At 42.8% G+C, this 21,946-nt stretch overlaps 1 protein-coding gene across 3 annotated transcripts in view; it reads left to right on the top strand.

Annotated features, from left to right (window-relative positions):
- Positions 1-21,946, top strand: part of fam222aa (family with sequence similarity 222 member Aa) — a 73,547-nt gene that overhangs the window by 34,255 nt on the left and 17,346 nt on the right. For all 3 annotated transcript variants that reach the window (XM_006640206.3, XM_069182324.1, XM_069182323.1), the window contains exon 2: positions 3,232-3,371. In XM_006640206.3, the coding sequence (XP_006640269.1) occupies positions 3,275-3,371 (97 nt within the window). In that variant the 5' untranslated portion in view covers positions 3,232-3,274. The remainder of the gene's footprint in view (positions 1-3,231; positions 3,372-21,946) is intronic.

Below are 21,946 nucleotides of genomic sequence, written 5' to 3'. Positions count from 1 at the left end.
AAAGGGTATTGACGCTTAATAAAGGAAGTTGGGTGTCCATTTCAGTTTGGGCTCAGGAATCAATGTGATTTGTTTTTTCTTTTTTTAAGACAGAAGCATGCCAGTAACTGAGGATAGTAAAAATAGGAAGAGGGAGAAAGGAGTGCCAAACATAAACTTGGGGACTCTTTTCTCTCACTTAAAGGCAGTAATAGAAGAAAATTGGTTTTTGAAATGGAATTAAAAAAAGAACTGGTCCCATTCAGGGAGGATAATGCCTTTCAGAATACATTTGCCGAGGAGAAAATGAAGAATAATGAAAGGTAGTTACACAATTGTCTTTCATTTTCTGAGGAAGAAACTGAGGCATTCCCCACGAGGAAAGGCTTTATTCTTCTTTTACTTTCCTGTTTTTTCTTCTTTTAACAATTGTTCGGTAGTGGAAGGTTTGTTGTGAAATTAGTATCCTCACAAAGTAGAGACAGAGACAGGCTTTTAGCCCGTGAATAGTCAATAATTAGATGAAAGTGGCTGCGTGGTTTTCTGGAAGAGAGGAAAGAGATTTCTCTTGGCACCTGGCTGAAATCAAATCTATTCTGTTCCCACTATCTGTTGAGGTGCAGTTAATCAAGTTGATACAGCCAGAGCCTGGATTTGATATTGCTTTGCCTCCTTTTCGGAGGCCTTCAATTAAGCTGCCCTTGTGAAAAAAATATATGTGGGCAAAGGAAAAAAGGGGACATTAAATAGATTCTTCAAACATGCACCCTGTGAGGGAGAAAATTTCATTCTGGTGTCGCAAAGAATGATAAGAATTCCATCTTTTCATTCCACCTCGGTTAATATTTCTTCTTTTTTTTTACGCCGATGAAAGTCGGATGAATTAGCAGGTTCTTTAGCTATAGAAGACTCTCGTCGTCGGGTCTGCTGTTGTTGGCTTGTGTTGAGGTTCTTGACAGTTCACCTCTGTGATCCTGTTCGCCCCCCCCTTGAGAGATTTCGGAATGTCTTTAGCTGGATGCTCAGACAGACAAATTGAGAAAAACGAAAGGTGTGAATTCTTAACGTATCTTTTGCAAAAGGAACTTGGGCACGAGTCTGGGTTGTTCTTTCATGTCTGATTTCTTTGTTTTTAAAAAAAATAATATAGTATACTTATTCACTGGCTGCCGTGTCTACTGCTGTTTCTACCGACTGAGAATTTCATACACAGAACACGAGATGTGACATTTTTCATTTTTCACACATGGTGCCATTCCTGATAAACGCTCTTAGCTTTAGAAGCGGTGAAATACCAGAGTACTCTTTTGTCTGGCACTTTTCATTTTGGGAAGTCTGGTATTCTTCAGCACACTAGAGGGGGAGAGTGGGTGGCTAGCTCGACATTACTCCTTTAGCTAATAATTATTGTAATGGGTTTCTTGTATATTAAAATGCAAACTTTAAAATGAAGTAATGGATAGATAGCGAGCAGCATGGCGCCTCCTTTTTTATTTTCATCTTGTGGTTTATATTAAAAATAAACAAATTAAAATGGGACCAGCCTCTGACTCATGCATGCAAAATAATTTTTCAATAATCCACTGTAGATCAGGGCTGAAGACAGTAGCGCTGACAGCACAAAATCAAATATTTAACTGCTCTCTTTGTTTCAGTGTGAGGATCCTGGCGTGAGTGGGGAATTATATTGTTTGATATTGATGAGCACTGACAAAGGAGATGTGGGGTACATATTGACACACAGACACAAACAGAGGAAGGCATGCAGACAGAGACTTGGCAGTTGCTAACACCCATTTTCTTTTCCTTGCAGCTTTTTTAAAAAAAAATAAATTTGACCAAAACCCCTTTTCTTCTCTAGGGGCTAGGTTTTAATTTATGCTCAGAAAATGGTTTAAAAAAGAAAGGGCGAAAAGTCTCTTCGGTCTGGTTTGGGTTCGACTCTGGCATTAGCCAAGGAAAGTCAGGTCAGGTGGGTGGAGGACAATCTGTGATTGGCATGTAAAGGAATCGATTTTGTCTGACAGCAAAAGGAGCTACAAATTCAGCAGTGCGGCTAGGGTATCGGTGGCCATAAACCGATCTGTTTTGTAAATATTTTGTGGTCTGTGACAGAGATGGGCTGTGTGGACAAAGAGTACTGGTGTGGCCATGAAGCCTATTGAAATCCATCAAGGGGGTGACAGTGGGCATCTATCAAAAATGATAGTGGTGCAACAGGACAGTCCAGATTTAATGCATGGTTTCTGTACTGATTCTGTTCTGGGAGCACTCTGATGGTTTTTTGAGGAAGTGTTGCTTTTTTCCTCTGCCAGCCATCATTTGTGTGCCCTTGTTGCAGTTCCTGTGAAACAGCAGGGGGGGAGCTGAGGGGAGATTTATGGCTTGATGGGAGATTGATTAGTGCCGTCAGTGGCCCTGATGTACAGCTGGCACCGCCCCCAAAACACCACACACACACACACTCCCTCGTTCTCTCCTCCGCATCTGCAGGCTCGGCCGCCAGCTTCCCAGAGCTGTCGCGCTTGGGCCGGAGTTACTGCAGAAAGACTGCTGCTTTAGGCATTTCCATTCTGCGCTTTGAATAGATACCGCCATCAATCATATCGCGGAAGCAGCTCGGGAAAGCGAAGGAAGAGGAAAGGGGCGTGGAACAGCGCCAGGCCGGTTGAAGCTAACTTGTTCTGGAGCTCCGTTCAAAGCGAACGGACTTGGCTGGGAAGGCCCAGGTTCATCATTCCACTCATCAGTTTATTTATGTTTATTTTATATAGCGCCTTTAGAAGTGGCTTCTCTAAGCGCTGTACAGAACGATGACAACGACAATAAAAAAATACACAAGATATACACAATGAGAGGAGACAGTAGATGGGGGTACTGATTACAGTAGGAGCAGAGGGGTAAAGAACTGATCCGTTATCTAAAGGTTCTTCTAAAGGAGGTTAGCAGTTGCGAAGTATGAACCTGGCACTTGCTGGGAGCATTTTATTGTTGTTTCTCACAGGCTTCTTTCTTCTCCCCCGCTGGAAATACACCATCAAATACTGGTTTTGTAGCACGTACCTGGCAAATATCAGATATATCAGCGGCTTGCACAGGTGGGCCATTTTCCCCATAAAGACGGCTGATTGGTGGAAAGCCTTCTTTTCCGATTGTCCTTTGCCCCCTGTCTGGGATCGAGAGAGACCTGCTGTGCCTATCCTGGTTTTCCCAGGCCTGATGGAACATGCCTTGTTTTTTTCCCCCTAACAGAGTCGACGGATTGTTCCCCGGCTGTAGAACCCCGCGCCCCACGATGTTGGCCTGTCTGCAGAGGAGGCAGAACCCCCCTGCCCAGCACCTCGTCTGCCCCAGCAAGACCCTGGAGGCCCCGCACGCCACCAGCCGCAAATGTGAGTTCAGGGGCGCTGTCCCATGGAGACCGGCGGCAGGTCTCCAGCATCAGATCTAACCCCTTGCTTTGCTTCTGGTCCAGCTCAGTTTCCATAGGGAAATCACTTTTTAATATGAATACAGAGAGGCTTTAGAAACACAACCAGAGTCTATGGGTTGATTGTGTATAGCATTGATTGTTGAGTAGCCGTAAACATTTACTTGTTTTAAATGCCTCTTGGTATATAATTTATATAACAAATATTGAAAGCCTTTTAAATATGTCAAACTGGTCCAGCATAGTTGCTGCTTAATTGTAGCTGTAGCCCGATGGAAACATGAAGGTACTGCATGTCTTTAGAGCTGACACTGTGTTGCAGTGGATTCAGAAGAAGTTGGCTCAAATTTACGAGAGTGATGGCAAATGTTGCATTAGTTGTAAGATGGCAATTAAACGTAATTGTGAGTAGTATGTGTATGTTTCTTTGATTGTGTGCACTCATGTACAGTACATGTATATCTTACCAGGATCAACATTTAGGTTAATGGTGTGAAGAGCATACAGTCGCTATGAACTTTGGGAATTAATATTTATTAACTCTCGACATTTGACAGACCTATGGTTTCCCTTTATAATGTATGTGTGTATATAGCTGTAAAATGCATATGCAGTACATTAAAAAGGAAATAAAGGGAGAGGAAAACTACTGAGTCATGGTACAACAGGTAAATAACGGAGTCGTTAATATTGGAGCACTCGTTCTGCTGAATTGAGAGTGGCGATCCCAGTGTGCTGACACAGCTCCAGGGGCTCATCTGCCCTCTACATCACACTAAGGACCAGAGTAGCCATAAACATTTACAGAGTTGAGCCTATTGACAGGGGACATGAGTTATATCTATAACAAGACTGCAAAGGTTGATAGCTTCTCTTTTTTATGAGGTGGACTGTTTGCTTGTGCTCTCCTTTATATTGAATAACAGTGGTGCTCTGAAACAAGTGATAAAAAAAAAACATTGTATGAAGCAAGCTGCTTCTGCTTTGAATTGGCAAACACATTATTTCGACAAAAGTGCGGTGGTTTGTTTGTTTAGAAGTATTCTTGTCCATGCACTAAAGGATCTAAGCCTAAGTTGTGGATAAATTGTGGGCTCATAAAAAGAAATTAGGACGTGATCTGTGTGGTTAATGTGGTTGGACGTGCAGTCTGATCTGTGAGGTGCAACCAGAGAAAGCTCTTCTATTTCGTGTCCTAACCTTAGCACAGGCCGAAAGCAGCCTGCGAGGGAGAACAAAGCATCTTTAAGCTTTTTAATATGACCTTGCGCCCATCCATCCTTCTTTCGAAGCGATCATCGTAATAAGACGGCGATGGCTTTCTGTGAGAGCTGGCTGAGGTTCTGCTCTTCGGCACTTCAGAAATGTTCCAGCTAATTACTCCTTCAGCCAGAGCCCTCGGCAGCCAGCTCTAGCAACGGGAGAACGAGGACAAGGTTACGCTTTCGCACGCAGTTTTTATCTGCGCTACATTTGGTCCTTTTTTAGAAGAGAAAAATCGAAGTGAGCCTGTGAAGAGTACTTTCTGCTTGGACAAGAGCGCAGCTCCATTCAGAGGGCGCACCAGAGAGGAGGTTTATTAATGAGGTTATCCCTGCGACTTCGCAGGAGTCAGGAGTTAATTGACAGGCGGGACTCTGCAGCCCCGTGGTCTGATTCACTCCCCGTCTTTGAGAAGACTGGGCCTTATCACCTAGGCTTGGTGCTGATTTAGGAGTTTTTATCGCCACCTGAGCAACTTTTGGGGAGTTAAAAGGTAGAAATGTCTACAGCATCACCGAGAACATGAATTCTCTCCAAGTTATCCCTGATATATTGCTGTAAACCTCCATTATAAAACATAAAGAACAGTTTGGTTTTACCTTAAACTTCAACTTCAAAGGGACTTCCCATTTAAAAGCTACACAAACCTGTGATTGCACTGACACTTTGTAAATGAAGAACATTTCGCTTTGTCAGTTGGAACCTGCCATTCTTTTGTGAGTTATCTTACCATGGTTTAGAAAACCAAAGAATAACCCAACATATCAACTTCTCTTGGCTTGACAAAGGGCTGGGATAGCTGCTGCAGCTTGAGATTCGGCAACATCAACATAAAATTGGTTCTTTCTGGGAGAGGAAAAAACCATACCCCAGATGACTTTATCACTTATCAATTCGGTGAAAATGCCAACGTACGGTACAAACACAAGGAGCTCAGTCCAATTCGTACTAACGAAGGTGCGTAAGATAGTTCATAGAGATCAGAAGTTGAAGAAGGAGCAGAATTTGTTGTCTTGCTGTGTTGGCCTCTGCCACCTATTCCCCATCTCGTCTCAGGGCGCGCTACTGGGGACAGGCAGTGCAAGTGCAGGTACAGCACAGGATATGGGCAGACGAGAGCAAAGCTGCCCCTGAGATGAGAAGAGAGCTTTAAAATCCCGATTTGTGTTTGCTATCCTTTGCACTAAAGCGATAGGGGCCAACAGCATAATGAACAGAGAAAATAAAACACCCAAAAGGAGTAACTCCCACGTGCAGATGTGGTGCCCTCCGTTACAGCAGGCCTGCATGATCCATCGATGCAACTCCCCATTAAAAACCCTTCATTCTCCTCGGTAAAAAAGGCTTAACCGGCTCGAACATCAGCTGGAAACATTCAAATCAGCTCGCCAGACAATCAATTCCCAAACGCAGGGCCTAGTGAGCGAAACGAGAGGTGGAGGGCTGTTTCCATTATCACAGTCCTCTCAGCTTCTGGGCAGGCAGAGCGAGAGAGAGAGAGATGAGCGTTTTAAAAATCCATTGACCGCCTGCCCTGAAAAATATCATATTGGATTAGCTTCATGGGGGCGGCCTTTTGATTTTTGCTCGACGCGAATTAAAAGGAATGCCGAGCATTACTTAAATTATAAATCACAGCACAGCTTTCAGCGTGCCCAAATACCCCATGTACGGCTGCACTCTCCCAACGCCAGGCCCTGTCATTTTTAATTAAATCCTGCCTTATGGGTGACATTTTTAGCCTTCTTCCCCCCCCAACCCCCAACCAGCCCTCCTTCATGTCTGTCTGTTACTCCAGTAGATATGGAAATAAAAGAGGAATGCTGTGACAGAGCTAGATCTCTCATTATGTTTAATCCAGAGAGGGCACACTCAATCTAATAGGTATTAATCACATCAAAAGACCCCGTGGGTATAGAGAGCTCATACTGACCCTGCTGCCTCACAGCCTGGTTTCTGTTTTGTTTTTGTTTTTGTGTTTTGGAACTGTTGGGATTTTAACCCTTCATGGCGCCCATGTCACTTGACTTACACGGAGCAATCCAGTCTTTTCTACACATTCAGTTGTGGAGGGGTAGAGAAAGTGAAGGTCAAAAGCTTGGTACAGGGAAGAGTTACTGTTGCATCTCCACAAGAGCATCAAGATGCTCCAACACAAGGTCAGGTCTGTAGCCCTCCCTCCTCCTCTCTAGAAACTGTCAGTGACCTCTCTGAAGGGGTTGTTTTTCCCCCCCTCTTTTGTGGTCTCTTGTGGAAGTTCCGAAATTGTAAAATATAAATTGAGGTTTATACGGTATGTATGGAACAGAATGACATTGGTGCCTGAAGAGTTCTTGTGTTTTCTTACAAGTGTACTTATGCCGAACATTATTAGCTCAGATAATTGGAAATTCTCCTTACAATGCCTTCCTAAGGAAGCAAGATAGCAAGGATATTTTACTAGTTGTGCTAGTTTATTCTCTGGGACGGGTATGTCATGCCTTGTTGAATTGAAGCAAGGTTCCCAATGAGGTGTTTACCAATGCATTTAATTGCATTCGGACAGTGAAGACTCTTGGCAACAGAAGATTTATTAATAATCTCCCATCTCACCTTCTCTGCTTGGGTCTATGATGAGTTTATTGATCAGCCTGGAGAATGAGAAGGAAGGGGCATCTCTGTGACTCCGATCCAGTTTCCTCAGCCAGAGGGTTATCTCCTCGACCTCTCCTCTCACCTCAACATGGCAAAACGAGACTGCCCGAGCCACACCTATCACACTGAAATTTTAAATAGCTCAATGGGAAAGTTCTTTTAACGCTTCAATACACTTTCATTCTGAGCATATATATATATATTTTAAATTGTGCTTGACATTCAGTTTTTGATTACTGTCAGTGATTGCTTTTTCCTTTTGTTCGGTTGTTCTTTAACTAAGATCGAAGAGCCATTTGGGGTTACAGGAGAATTACATAGTAAATTGTGGGCACTAATCAATACAGTAAAATGTGTGGTTCCCTGTGTATTGAGTGCGAGGCTAGGTTATAAAAGCCAGAATAACAGATGGGGGATAAATTATTATATCCTATTACAGTTTGCTTTTTTAGAGTGTACAATAGTCATCAATTTCAGAATTATAATCGGTTACCGTACACAACAAAGACGGCACAAAACTTTCTTATACTTTGTAAAGAATTGAAGCTTCTTCGTTAAAAAAAAGTTTACCGACCCATACATACAGTGGAATTTTAAGCAGAGGATGAGGACATCTCTCATGAATACTGTTGTGGTCTTATCTAGGAATCTTTTCGTTGTGTGGACTAGTGGAGAAGTAGCCCTCAGCATTTTGGGTGGGTTTGAGAAAAGCAGTTTGAATCTGAAGAGAAGATTTCTGCTTTTGACCCCTGTGGGCAGTGACTGGATTGAATTAGTTGAAAGCAATTTGCAAAGTGTTTTTATCACCTTGACTCTCCAGGCAGAGAGGTTGGGCAGAAATGGGCAGATTGATCTCAGTTCATGATTCTCCCAAGATTCAGGCATATGTTTCTGGTCTTTGGTTTTTAAATTTCATTCGTGACCATTCTTTGATTTTTTTTTTATTAATCATTTTATTTGTTGTTGACCCAAGCCCTTTTGTAATACATTGCCACAGAGTACTCACAGATTTGTAATAGCAGTTAACCATCTTGGGTCTGGCATTAGAGGATATGATGTCACTGGCTATTGGAAAGCGTGTTACAGTAACGGGATGAAAGATAACTATTTAAAGTGGATTACATTATATAACATCCTCTGACAATTGGCAACCCAGTAACCATTAACGGATAAGGAAAATGTAGACTAAAGAATTATGTCTCCAGCCTGGATTTAAAAGGTAGGAAGCATTGGGGCATTTCACCTAAGAAAATTATTATCCCATTTTTAATGTCAGCAAAGGCAGGAGGAAAGATTGCTTTTGGCTGAGGAGTTACGGGGTTTTATAGTCAAATACAGCTGTGTCATCATCACAACAAGCTTACATTATTATTTCCTGATGAACATTTCCACAGTGGCAGCTTTCAAAGGAAAAACTGCGTACAGTAGGTCCCAATCACAGAGCCTCGAGGGAATCCACATTTTAAATAATATGAATAAAGACGGACTCGGTTCATGTACATTTCTAGGGATGATTTAAACCAGGACAGGTCAAAGCTGCAGTTTGAGGTTTTTAAAATATTCGTTTTTGATGGTTGATGGTTTTAAAGGTTGCACTTGGATCTGGAAGGTCAAAAATGGGGATCATTATCAATGTCTGAAGACAAAAGCACATCATTCACTTTTCTGATTTAAAGCTGTTTGAGTGAGTGGGACAAAAACCAGACTGAAAGGTTTCCTAAAAATTATTAGATATATGAGGTGTTATCTGCATGGAGTTTGTATGTTCTCTCAATGTTCTCATGGGTTTCCTCCCACAGTCCAAAGACACACTGTTAATTGACTTCTGGGACAATTGGCCCTAGAGGTGAGTGTGTGCGTGTGCGTGTCTGTGTCTGTGTGTGCGCCCTGCTATAGACGGTTGTCCTGTCCAGTGTGTATCCTGCCTTGCGCCCATTGCTTGCCTGGATAGGCTCTAAATCCCTCACGACCCTGAATTGGAAGAAGCAGATAGAAATGGGTGGATTGGGAGATCATGTAGCTGGTTTGCAACCCCCTTTTCTTAGATTTTAGATGAGAATGGTAGATTGGAGATAGGCCTGTAATTCTTTAGGGAATTGGGGTCCAAATCTGTGGTTTTCACATTCACATGAATAGGTTCTTATGACTGGATTTCTCTGCCCCTTATTCAAGATCTTTCATCAGAGCGAACTAACTGCAGTTGGCTTTGATACTGATGTCACTCATTTCCCAATTCCCCTCTAATTATCTGTTATTTTGTTCATTTCAGATTCTTCCTATTCACTATTTATTAAGTGTATACATTATACATCTAATCATTTTTGTCTTTTGTGCATTGAATTTCTATTCAACTTTTAATAGTCCAAACACTGATGTTGTGATGAGATGGAGGCTACAGACAGAGAAATGTCTTGCTCATCTTGTCTCTATCCTGAGTCCAGGATAAAGGGTACAGACAGGATAGGGAATGAAAATAAAGTTGAGCAAGAAATCCTTCCCTCTTTCTGCGCTTCAGCAAGTCGGTGCCACCAGCTGGAGTGTTGGGGCAGGAGGATGAGCAGCAGAGGGGTGATCTGTCCCTGCCGCTGGTGGGGGGACTCTCAGATGGATGTGAAAGGGAGGGCCACTTTGCTCATCCTGCTCAGTAGGTACTGGCTCGGAAAGCCAGCACATATGGGACACTGACATCATGCCAGTGTGGAGGAGCTGGTGCCAGGGGAGCCAGCAGGAAAAAGGAGCTGCCTCTTGCAGTACCGGAGTTGTGGGACTTAAAGCCATAGTGTCCCATTATGATTCAGCCCCACTGCTACCTAATGGGACACTATGGCTTTAAGTCCCACACCTCTGGTACCAGAAGTGTGCTACTGCTACTGCACTCTTCATCCCATCTAAGGATCCATGTCCTGCACATCCCCCTGACCCTTATCCAAGATCTGCAGGGATAATTAGATCCTGTGTCTCCCTCGTTGGCTATTCTTCCCTCAGGGAGCCTAGTGTGCGAGGCCTCTGCTTTCCTCAGGAGCCAGTGGACGTACATGACAGTCTGTCAGCCATGGCCTATTCTTCACCCATCCCCTCTTTTTCAGGGGAGCCTATTAGTGCCACGTCTTGGTTGATAAGGTTATGAAAGATGTTACTTTTTTAGTTTTCAACCCAAAGGCACTGCATCAAGCGCGAGGCGGATTTTGGATGTCACTCATTGAGGTCCGTAATTCTCATCTCAACGTATCGGACAGGGATCCTCCTTCCAAGAAATGGAAAACGCAGCTACGAATGGGATGACATTTTAACATCTTGCTCTTCCATCCGTATACTGTACTTCTTGGCGGTATTCGCTTATTCCTGCTAAGGGCTGCGCCAACGCAAGGCTCATCCTGAATTCAGGGGCATGCAGACCCACACCGGGGTTGTAGATGTCGCTTTTAAGGACGTCCGAACATTGGCCACTCTGACACTGTATACTCCCGATGCTCCAGATTTCATTTTGTAATTGGGGTTTGTAAGTATTGAGTTTAAAGAAGTGTTCTTTAAAACAGTGCACTGTGTGCACTGTTTTTATCATCATGACCATTTTTCGAGAGTTGGTAACGTAATTCTAAAGGGCAGTCTTGCAGTCTATCTTAAAAATGTTAACACCGAGCTCTAGATCAGCTTTTGTAAAATAAACGGAAATCTCGAATTCCTTCAATTCTATAATTCCTTAACAAACCTGTGATTTCAATTTTGTAAGTATTTTCCAGCTCAAGATGCAGTTGTGAGAGGCCAGAAAACAGCCTTAAGATCCATGCCTTGGAACACGATCATTAAACTTCACTGTAGCAATAATGTTGCACAGCATGTGGCTGAAGAGTGTAAATGCAGACCTCAAAGCTGCACATGTAATTAAAATGTCTGCATTTTTTTCTGTCAAGAAACGTCAGATTGACTAGTAACATGTTTTAGATGGTCATGAGTGGGGGTTTAAATTGTGACCTTTTAGGTTTAGAAAGTAAACTGGAATGTTGAAACAGCTAAATGGTTCACATGGTAGCTATAAAAAATACAGTAAATCTGCATAGAATTGACCTTTTCTAGTGATTGAAAAGCTCCCAGTTCCCTTGTAAAGCTCTGATTAGTTGAGCTCTTCAGCAAGACTTCTTTTTTTGCTGGCTTTCGGTTTTCATGCTGCTATCCTCAGTCATCCAGCTGTGTGGGGGGTTTTCAGAATATTAGCAGTATTTACAAAATCATTTGAAATTTCAAACCGGTATAGCTACAAATATATCTCTCAACTCCTAAATGCACAGTTTGCATTCTTCTTGCATCAGTGGCCCCTACCCTCGAAGAGTGTTTGATTTCTAACAAAACTGCCCTTTTGTTAGAAAGAAGCTGTGACTGTCTCAGTCTGATTTTCTTTTCCAATAGGTTTTATAACAGAAGAATCCGTGTTGCACTGTGAGAATCACTTTTGGAACTCCTCTGTTGCTCCTCCCTTGCCTGTTTTCAAAATCTTTCAATTACACTGCTTTGCATTTGTTAGATTTGGCCAATTTTAGCCCTATTTGTATCGAATCTGGTATGCTGCGAACAATGTTTGTTTAGTCTCTACCAGCTTTCTGGACTCTGCACTGTTTGTCACAAGCCAGAATGCTCTGTCTGAGACAGTGGTGGCTGTTCTTGGCTTTTTCATAGACAGATCTCTTCTTCCAGCCTGCTAGCATTTGGGGCTTCCTTCTGTATATTAGTCATGCCATGATTTCCAATATGTTTATACACTGAGGGGGGCCTGGCTGGATTAGCTGCAGCACCTGTGGAGAGTCAGTTTTTTTTCCCTGGCAGTTTAGTGATGTTTTGTAGGTGCTACGTTATTATTAAAGCCCTTTTCGACTCGGTCAGCTGCTTTCAGGAAGCTGGCTCTGCAACAAAATGTTAAAACAAACATTTATTAAGAAATCCCCTGATTACTTTAAACACGCGGGGGTTTTTTTTCATTGCACTTTGTGTGCAACTCATTTTCAGAGTGCTTTGTTGTCATTGCAAGTTAAGATCAACTTAATGAGAAGATTTTGCTTCATTCGATAACACTAATGCACTGCTAAAGACGCAAAAATAATAGTGGCGATTTTTGTTGGTAATAAGGTTACAGCACTGATCGGTTCTAATTATATTAATTGAAAGTGGCGATGCCAGTTATCATTTGCCCTTTGTTTTATTTTATTTTTTTCAAAAAAGGGATTTTTTCGTCGAGATGGAGAACCGCAGTGTAGTCTGATAGGAAAACGCCGTGTCTTCGTGCGAGCTAGCAGGAGAGGGAGGGAGAGCACACTCGCAGCACAATGTTAATATCATTGCTCCTCCGGGACCTTTAACATCAATTAGTGTGGCTAGCTTGTCTGCCGGAGTCAATCTGAGCCAGGGAACACAGTGTTATGTGCGGGGGGCGAGACCCCCAGGTGCCGGTTAAGGGGCCTCGGAGAGTGCTTAGTACGAGATCGCGCTGCCTGACTTGACTGGCGGCCCTGTTGGAGATTGGCACCGAGAGTTTCTCCCTGCCCAGTCCCCTATCCATTTTAGAAGACGCTTTGTAGGAACTGTGGGCGTAAGAAAAAAAAATCGACTCGAAGCAATTTTACATAAAGGGCCCACAAACTAAACAAGTCCCCCCCTCAACCCCAGTGTTTTATGCTCCTGGCTTTTTTTATTATACAGTGTCAGCATGGGATTTGTACACCTCCCAGTATCATTGATACAGCCTTTCCCTGTTATTCCATCTTACTCCCGCGCTTCTGAGATGCAAGGACGTTCGAGCTTGACCTCTCCTCTGAAAGAAAAGGTGGAGAGTGTACAGTATCTTCACCCAAAGTCACACAGTCGGTCTTTGAGGCTTCACAGCACATCCTACCTTACTGATGGGGTGGAAGCAGAGCTCCATTTCATACTTAAATCCCTCTTGAGTAATGTGCTGTGCAGATGCTCCAGTTTGAAAAAAATATCTGAAACAAACACCCCCAGATATAATTCTCTGTGTAGGTTATGTTCCCGCCCCCGTGTACGTTACAGGAAAACGTTGAAGGGGTTTGCAGTTCACTGGTGACCCACAGAGAGCCATCTCCTAGCCTTCTGTCGCTCACTCCGACCTTTCTTTCTCTGTGGAAGGCGCCGTTTCCTGAGCGGTATTAAATATTAATTGGGGAATCAGTGGAGAACATGTCTCCTAAATGATAGAACAGAAGGGCTAGGACCGCCTCGGGCAGCCCTCGGGCGCCTTTCTTCTCACATTTACCTGCGGCTCCGCACGGCACCTCTTCCTTGGGACTGACAGGCCTGTGAAGACGCACACACGTGCACACGTTTCTCTCTCCTTTCAGCTCCCTTCCCCTCCGCCAACCTCTCCAGCTCTCTTTTTTTTTTTTTACTTTTACTGAGCTTCTGTTTTATTTTGCTCTGAGAACTTCCTGGCTTCTTTTTCTCTCCCTATATCTCACTCGTTTCAAGAGCCACAATAGGCTTTGCGTCCTGTTATTTTGCCCTGTGTTACAGAAGAGAATGCGGTTCTCATTCTAAAGGAACCTAATCATCCCCTTCGCTTCCCAGTGATTTCATTATACAGACAACTCATAAATGCAATATTTGAGGTCTGAGTCATAGTACTACTTTACACTAGTAGCACCAGTTCTATTGAATGATATCTGCTCTTTTTGCTTCAGAGGAAATTAGGGAAATTAGTAGAATATGACATTTTGTAGAAGTAATGGGCTGAAACTTGTCGTAATCTGAACAAGAACCTGGCAGTGCACTTTTTTCCCCCGTCACACACTGCGTAATGTTATCTCCAGTAGTCCTGATACAACAAAGTCTGGTAAACTGAGGCTTTGACACAGCTGCCTTCTCCAGTTTAGCTGAGGAGCTGTGCTGCATCTTCTCACTTTAATCCTGTTTGTTTGAGAAGACAGAACACTATTACTCTGATCTACCAAGGGAGTCCAGGCTCCCAGACTGACTTTCATTTCCATTCGGGTGTAATAAGGGGGGACTTATTTAGTTAAGCAAACTGAGAGGGGTGTGTGTGTATGTGTTTGGGTATGTTTACCCAGGAAGTGGGGACATGGTTTCAATAAATAGTCCTCGTAAACAGAATAACTCTTGACATTCGTACAATAGGAATGACTTTAAAATGCCAGATGGCATTTTCTTTTAGATCTAAAAATGGAAGAACTATTTGCTTTGGATCGGCTGTCGCCCCTTGTCAAGTTTCATTTTAGCGAAGTGTAGGAAAGTAAAAAAAATGATTAGTGATAGAATGTGATGACAGGAAAAAATAATGATATAAGAGACAGTAAGCAGTCAACGCAAGGACAGAAGCACTTTTATGCTATAGAGAAGTAATAAAAAGCTTTCCATGACCTCTGAATAACTTTTGTTATTCCTGATTTAAAAAAGAACTTTTACCATGGAAGGGCAGGAAATAATATATAATATACTCTTTTAACCTGAGATTAAATGGTTAAATATGAATGATATTTAACACCTGATGTAAATAAGGAACCTTGTTCATGATGGTTTCTAAAGGAAAAATGTCAAATGTGGAGCTCAAGCTTTGTTTTGAAATGCAGTGATTTTAGATGTTCTTTGGCTTTCCTATAGTGGGAAACCCAGTCTTTACTGTCTGTACTAGCCCTGTGATGGAGGTGTATTATCAGGCAGAGTCCTGGGGTGGCTGTGAGAGAGGGTGACCACAACACTGCTCGCAGGCTGGAGGATAGAGCTCTAATCGCACATGACAACGCTAGCTGGTGTGCCAGTCGGTACTCAGAATGGCTCAGTGTTTGTGCTGAGCTGGGATGTTCTCTGATAATGCTGTGGATTCTAGACTGCACAACATGCACACTGTCATGTGGCTGCTGGTAGCTAAAGGCATGCTGTCACCACAGCGAGTCCAGGCTTGGAGAGCTGAGAGGAGCATCAGGACATAGGAAGGGTTACAACTGAGAGACTGTTTAACCCATCTTGGTTATTTGAGCTTGGTATCTTACTGATCTCCGCTTTTATTTCTCAAAGGATTCTGGGGATCCTGCTTCGACAGTATATCTGGGGAGTTTTTTCCCCCCGACCTCCACAAAATTACATAAATGTTCCAGTTCCCTTGTATAAAGAAGGGCCTTGTGTTTTCAGGTCTTTAATGCACACACTTTTGTCTCAGGGCCCCAGTTTCACTACTGATCCTGAAACAGTACACTTGTTTGACATGGTCTTTATCTCTCAAGGCCTTAAATGATTGTACTGGTTTCCCTTTGTATTGTACTCCCTCGAGGACTGAAGAGATTCCTTTAACCTCCCTTAAACCAAAACGTTGGTTTTAGACCATGGGAATTAACCCCACTTTTTCTGTCGTGTGGTGACCTTTTAAATTGGGGTGCAGGCTCATTTCCAAAGTAGGGCAAGATGGTTACCTTTCTCAAATTTCAAATAATGTCTTGCAGCCTGAAGCCAACACTCCGAGACTGCGAGTCAACCTGTGTCCTCTAATGCATACCATACCTTCCCTAGACACAAAAGAGATGGTTCTGATCTATATTGTCTGCTTCCTGATGATTGGCACTCCTAGGCTTCATATAATCGCTAATGAAGAGTGCTCTCCTTATCTCATCTAAAGTCACCGGGTATGCGCCATACTCTGTGAGCCAAAGTAAAAAAAACAGGTTTTCTTAAAATCTGCAACCACTTCATCTGTTTAGCTCCAGAGTGAAAATGTAACTTCATGGCTGTTATCGCTGATTAAAAATTAACCAGTATGTTTGTTTCGTTGCAGTTGAAAGGAGTCAGAGCTTGCGTGTGTTAACTGGCTAAAATGACAGCCCCGCAGTTAATATTTGTGTCCCACATAGAGTTAAAGCCTTGTGGGGGGAAAAAAACAGCTTCGTAAGCATTCCAAATAACAATACAGAACACGGCCTAATGGCTTCTGCAATCAGGGAAACGAGGCAACATGGATGCTACTGCTTTAAATGGGTGGTAGGCAGGAATGTGTGGCAGAGAGTAATTTGTTTTCCCACGCTGTTTATTTTCCTCGGCTAGCCAGTTTGAGATGAGAGCGCAGGCTGGCTGCGCTAGCCTAATACCTCCGAGTGGAGACAAATGGAAAGTGACACTTGTGTGTGTAGAATGGTATTTGTGGTGACGCTTCGACTACAGATAATAAAGTGTTCGCCCTGAGGTGATTTAGTTCAGCGAGCGCCCCCAATGAAACTCACTTACTCAGAGGGGGAGAGAGCGAGAGAGAGAGAGAAGGAGAGCAGAGAGAGGCTGAGAGAGCGGGCAAAGGGGCTGGGTTGATGGGGGGGGGGGGGGGCAGACAGAGAATGAAAAGAAAACCCCGACTCATCTGAAATGACATACGGAGTTAGTGGGAGAAATGTAAAATCGAGCAGGCAGGGAGACCGATGCTGGAGAAGGTATGGTATCCAGCCTGGGAGAGTCTCTTGTAGTTGAATACACTTAGGGAACGATCAATTTTTTTCGATAATTGTTCCAGGGAGGGCCCAATCAGGGAAAATCTGAATGTTAAGGGGGTGAGAATATTAGGCTTCTAATAATATCCCTATGGTAAGATTTTTGTACCTGTGCCAGATTACCAATGACCCGCATGCAGATTGAACCAATCTTAGATGTAGCAAAACCAGTCCTGTAGCAGTCAGATTTTTATTGAATCAGTCCCCAGCAATACTCACACACCCACTGTGAATGTGAATCTTATTCCAGAGTCTATAGATTTTTCTTTCCTAGGTTGTTTGTTGGCTTTGTTGATACAAATGACAGAAGCAATGCAGTAACCCGGAGATGATAAAAGATGTGGAATGCATGGCCAACATTTGATGACATTTTCTGCAAAGCATGAAGATGCAACCGCATCTGTGGTGTCCAGACACCACAGACCAGAACCTGAGCAGTTCTGAATGAATTAAGTCCATTTGTATCCTTTCACTCCGGGTTAATTATGATTGGGTGTTTCAGAAAAGAAATAATCTCAAAAGTAGAAAACACAATCCTTAGCTTTGCAATTTGGTACTGCAATTGATCAGAAAATAAATAGTTTTTTGTGTGATGTAGCACCTTTTTTTCCCTAAACAGATTTTCCATTCTGTACACTAATTCCATCTCAGAGGTTCCTGAAGAAGAGGTCCTTAAAAACAAAGGGATGTCTGCCCTGGCAGTATCCGAATGACACTACCTCAAGTTTTAGTTTTGGTATTGTAGAATCAGAAAATGAATTGATTTAATTATAAGGGAGATTTTAATAATGAAATTTAGGTTTCTGTGAATGCCAGGGCATTTACATTTTAATGATGAAATCCATTTTTGAAGTACTGCCATGAGTCCTTCTGCAGTGAATTTTTAAAATCAAATTGCGTTTGACTGTAAGGATCAGTATAATCAGGGAATTATTATACAGATTCAGTTCACTTTGTCCCTGTTTTTGAAATGCCTGTTGTGTTTTTTAATAATCTCTGACAGTATTTGTAGGGATCATTGACGAGGAGCTCTGAGCTCTGTTTGTTCCAGGGTGTAAGGTAACTATGATTCTCTTTGCTTGCTTTTTTAATCCCAAATGGTCAGGGCTAAACATTTTGATTTATTGCTTTTATATAAATGACACACTTATTACTTCTTGGATAACATGGCCTGTAAGATAAAAATGAACATTCTGTCTGATCTCTGTGGAGTTGGCTCTGCATATCGTAGCTTTGCTGGATACCTTTTTTTCTTGCAGAGCTGAAAATATATGTTATTTGTGGGAAGAGTCTGCAACTGTTCATTTGCAATGTGCTCCCAACAGTCAGAACATAGTGAAACAAGGCTGTGACATGTGAATCCAGGGTGAAATCCTTTCAGATACATATTTTGGTCTTTTTATATCCTTTCAGAAGGTAAATGTATTTATTTCAGCAAGTCATGACTGTTGTGATGGTGCCTCGGGGGGGATCAGGACAGATGCAGTTTCTCAGAGTGCTTGTGAATGTTCCCTACAGCTGCATCAACTAGGCCTTTATTTCAAGTTGCTGCACACAGTAAACCGTGCATTTGGGGAAAATGTGCCTAATTTTCATCTGCTTTCAATGTTCTGAACTGGAAAACAGAAAATAGGTACGTCGTGTATCTCAGAAGTTAATCACATTTTTTTGGCCTCCTGGCAGCTCTGAAGTGCACGCTAAATTAATTTAAAATAAAATCTCACACCATTTCCAGGCGAGGATGGCGTTCATATTTACGAGGGAAGACTTCAAGACGCCGGTGTCCGGTAGAGTGAAGAGCTAAGAGCACACTCGTCCCAGGGCCTTGCTGACAGCGCGGTGCAGACACCCTGTCTGGTGCGTGCGTGTGTACTGGCGGAAACTGGTATCTTTGAGCTCTCGCCTGCCTTGCTCTGTGCTCCCACATTGCTAGGTGGCTGCGCTGGGCTGTGGTCAGTCAGGAGGACGATGCCCTACTTAGATTGGAGAGGCAGGGGCAACAGATGCTTCCACCTATCCAAAACAGGGAGAAAAGGAGCCATTTCCCGAGAGCATGAGAACCACAAGCCAGATCGTGAACACCCCCTTCACCCTCCCTGCTATCACCTCACCTCAACTGATGTGTTGTGTGGCTTCCTGCCGCCTAGGCAGCACTGTGACATAGCACTGTCTCGTCTGCTGCAACATGCTGTGAGCCCAGCAGCCTTGCACAAAAATACCACACAGGTCAGATCAGGTGCAAGATCACTCCCGCTTGTTTTTTTGTTGTTGTTCTTTTGGGGGTTTTTTTAAGATCTAGTACATGGGGAGGTTAAGATGAGCTATATCCACCTTTCACAGGGTCTCTCTCCCCTCTTGTCCAAGAATCAGTCCAACCCCAGACCATTTCCTGGTTTGCACTCATGCTTTCATTTGCAATCTGCATGCAAGTCAGTATTTTCCATGTGTTTGAGTTCAAGTGATTTGTTTTCTGAGCCTGTTGAAGGGATTACACTTGTACGTTGTAAGTTAATTGTGAATGTATCATGGGGAAGAACTTGTTAGTATCTGTTATCATACCCATGTACAGTGATTGGGGACTGAACTCTTATGCCAAGGTCCCATCATTAAAGATCTCTTGGTATCATATGTAAGGGCAGAGGTAATAAGCCCTGGCGTTCTGTCTAAAATTTCTTCTTTCTCCATCTGCTCTGCTGTGTTGTGAGTGGGGCTGCAGGTGCGTTTGGCTACCAAGCAACTCCCAGGTGGGAGATGCACTTCAGGGCTAGATGAAGTGGGTCCCCTCCTATATATGAAGTGCTTTTGCAATGTCTTCCTTTGGAAATGAAGATGTCAGCCATGACCTTATCATCAATTGGACTGGCTTGCACTGAGCTGGAGATTGGCCCAGAGGATTGTTCTGTCTGCATGTTGTTGAAGGCACTGCTCCACACAGTAAAGGACCATTGCTTCTTTCTGAGCCCTCAGCAGCTGAAACTCGGAAGAGCCGTGATTTACAAATCTCTAGAGCAGCCCCCTCCTTTGCTGCTGCTTCTTGTAGAAGTTGGTGATCAACATTAGGCGGCCAGTCATGACCCTCACTCCAATATGGGCGTCTTTTGACAAGAATGCCAGCGCTCTGAAAACAATTGTCTTCTCTTATCCTGAATATTTCAGATTGTTGGAGGGTTCAAGTTTAGGGCAGGCTGTAATGAGCCTTGTGTGATTGTTCTCTATCCCATCATAATGATAAATACATCATCTTTTTCTAAAAAAATGTTAGGCCAAGCCCCCATTTCCACCACCTAATCTTTGTCAATTTATATAAAAAGTATATATTTTGTAAAACTTGCATTTAAAATGGAAGCAGGTTATTCTGTTAATATTCTGCTGTCTAAATGTTCCTCTTAATTGCTTGCTAATCGGGAAAGCACAAGGTAATGAAGGCTCAGATCTGCATTTAGGCTATGCCTTGACAGACCCATAATTTTTATGTGGGAAGACACTGTTTTGTTGATCAGAAGCAATATGGGCTGCCTTATGTGTCCTCTGATATTCTGGTGTTCCCCCAAAGAAGACTTCCTAGCAAATCATTTTTAATCAAGATTGAAATCCATGAATAAACATGATAGAATTTTGTTTTTGATGCCATGCAGGTTGCCATGAACTCTCTAATTTGCTTTTAATTTATTAATACCGGTGAGTGTGAAGCCTGCGCATCTTGTATTCAAACGATAGCCCGCTGATTGTCAACTCGCAGATGGTACTCCACTTATGCTGGCAGGGAGCTCCTGTGGAGTACAAGGTCTATGATTGACTGACAGCTGAACAAGCAGGACACATCTATTTGTTGAATCTAGGAACTGGGACAGTGCTTGTCTTGACTGAGTTTCGGGGGGCCTTGTGGTCAGATCTGCCTAATGTAGCTGTGCTTTGCTTCTACAACAGTCAATTAAAGCTGTTGTGGTTAAACCAGAAAAGAAGCAGTGTTAATTGTAGAGGGCCTAAACAGCTGGCTCTATCTGGGTGCTATTGTATTGGCACAAATGGTTGTCACGGCGATTGAGGCCTAGCTTTAAACGCCCAACTGATCGGCCTGTCCCAGATGACACCTCCATTAACAACAAGGCAGGTATTGTTCGGGGTGCAATGCTACTGTGCTCTCTGCATTTGCATTCTTAGGCCTTTTGTGAACCTAAACACAGAAGAATGCAATAGATATCATAAAGCCTAATCTCATTAGGAGCCAGCAGTTTTCCCCTAAATAAGCAGGAGCCCTGCAGATTGAAAGACCTTAGAAGTAAGATGTCATCTGATCATCCAAAACTAAGCTCTTTGCAGTGCTGAAACTTTATTTCACCGATAAGATCTAAGAGAGTTTCACAAGAGCATTAATCTTTATTAACAGTCATGACTTTTACAGCGTAAGGGTATTTTATAAGGACAATGGATTTGACACTCCACAAACACTTGAGGATGAAATTCAAAGAAGTTGGTTTTGAAAGGCCAGGTCCCAGATTGTGCCCGATCAAAAATAAAATTCGTTTTTTCAAATCATCTCGGCTTTCTGGATAACATGACATTAAAATGCAATTCGTGCTTGATGCATTCTCAACAAAGGATAAAAAAAAAGTTTTATCGGAGCAGTTTTCTAACTTGGTCTAGTAGTGCTGTAGCTAATGGAATAGATTATACAGGAGTTGAAAGTTTTTATCTAATGGTTTTTTCTGGAAGTCTTGAGAATTGTCAGAGCAATGTGATAAGTGTTTAAATAGATAGCTGAAGTCCTATCCAATCTGCTGTTACTTTACCTTCATGATTCTCACCTCCTCTTTGTATATTTTTTGCATTTCCAAACATTTCATCCATTCAAACCCCCACTAAAACACATTTACAGCGCCCTAATTTACTGAACAGATTTTTTTCCTCTCAGCTTAGACACGGTGATGTGCTGGTTAGCAAACTGCTGGGGTTCTTTGCTTCCTTCCAGTAAAGTACTGTAAAAGGAAAATTCATTGCACCGCACAGCCCCATTTTGTAGTTAATGACTAATGATTGTTGTTTGCTAGTAGACAAAGGGAAAGCTCACTCTTATCTGAGCCGGTCTGCCCAATATGTAGGACTTGCAAACTTTGTAATACACAGCTTATCACTGCAAGCTCAAAACTTCCAT

This window comes from Lepisosteus oculatus, chromosome 22, assembly GCF_040954835.1.
Source record: "Lepisosteus oculatus isolate fLepOcu1 chromosome 22, fLepOcu1.hap2, whole genome shotgun sequence".
Classification (NCBI taxonomy): domain Eukaryota; kingdom Metazoa; phylum Chordata; class Actinopteri; order Semionotiformes; family Lepisosteidae; genus Lepisosteus; species Lepisosteus oculatus.
Note: the sequence above shows the minus strand (reverse complement) of the source record. Positions and strands in the feature narration are given on the sequence as shown.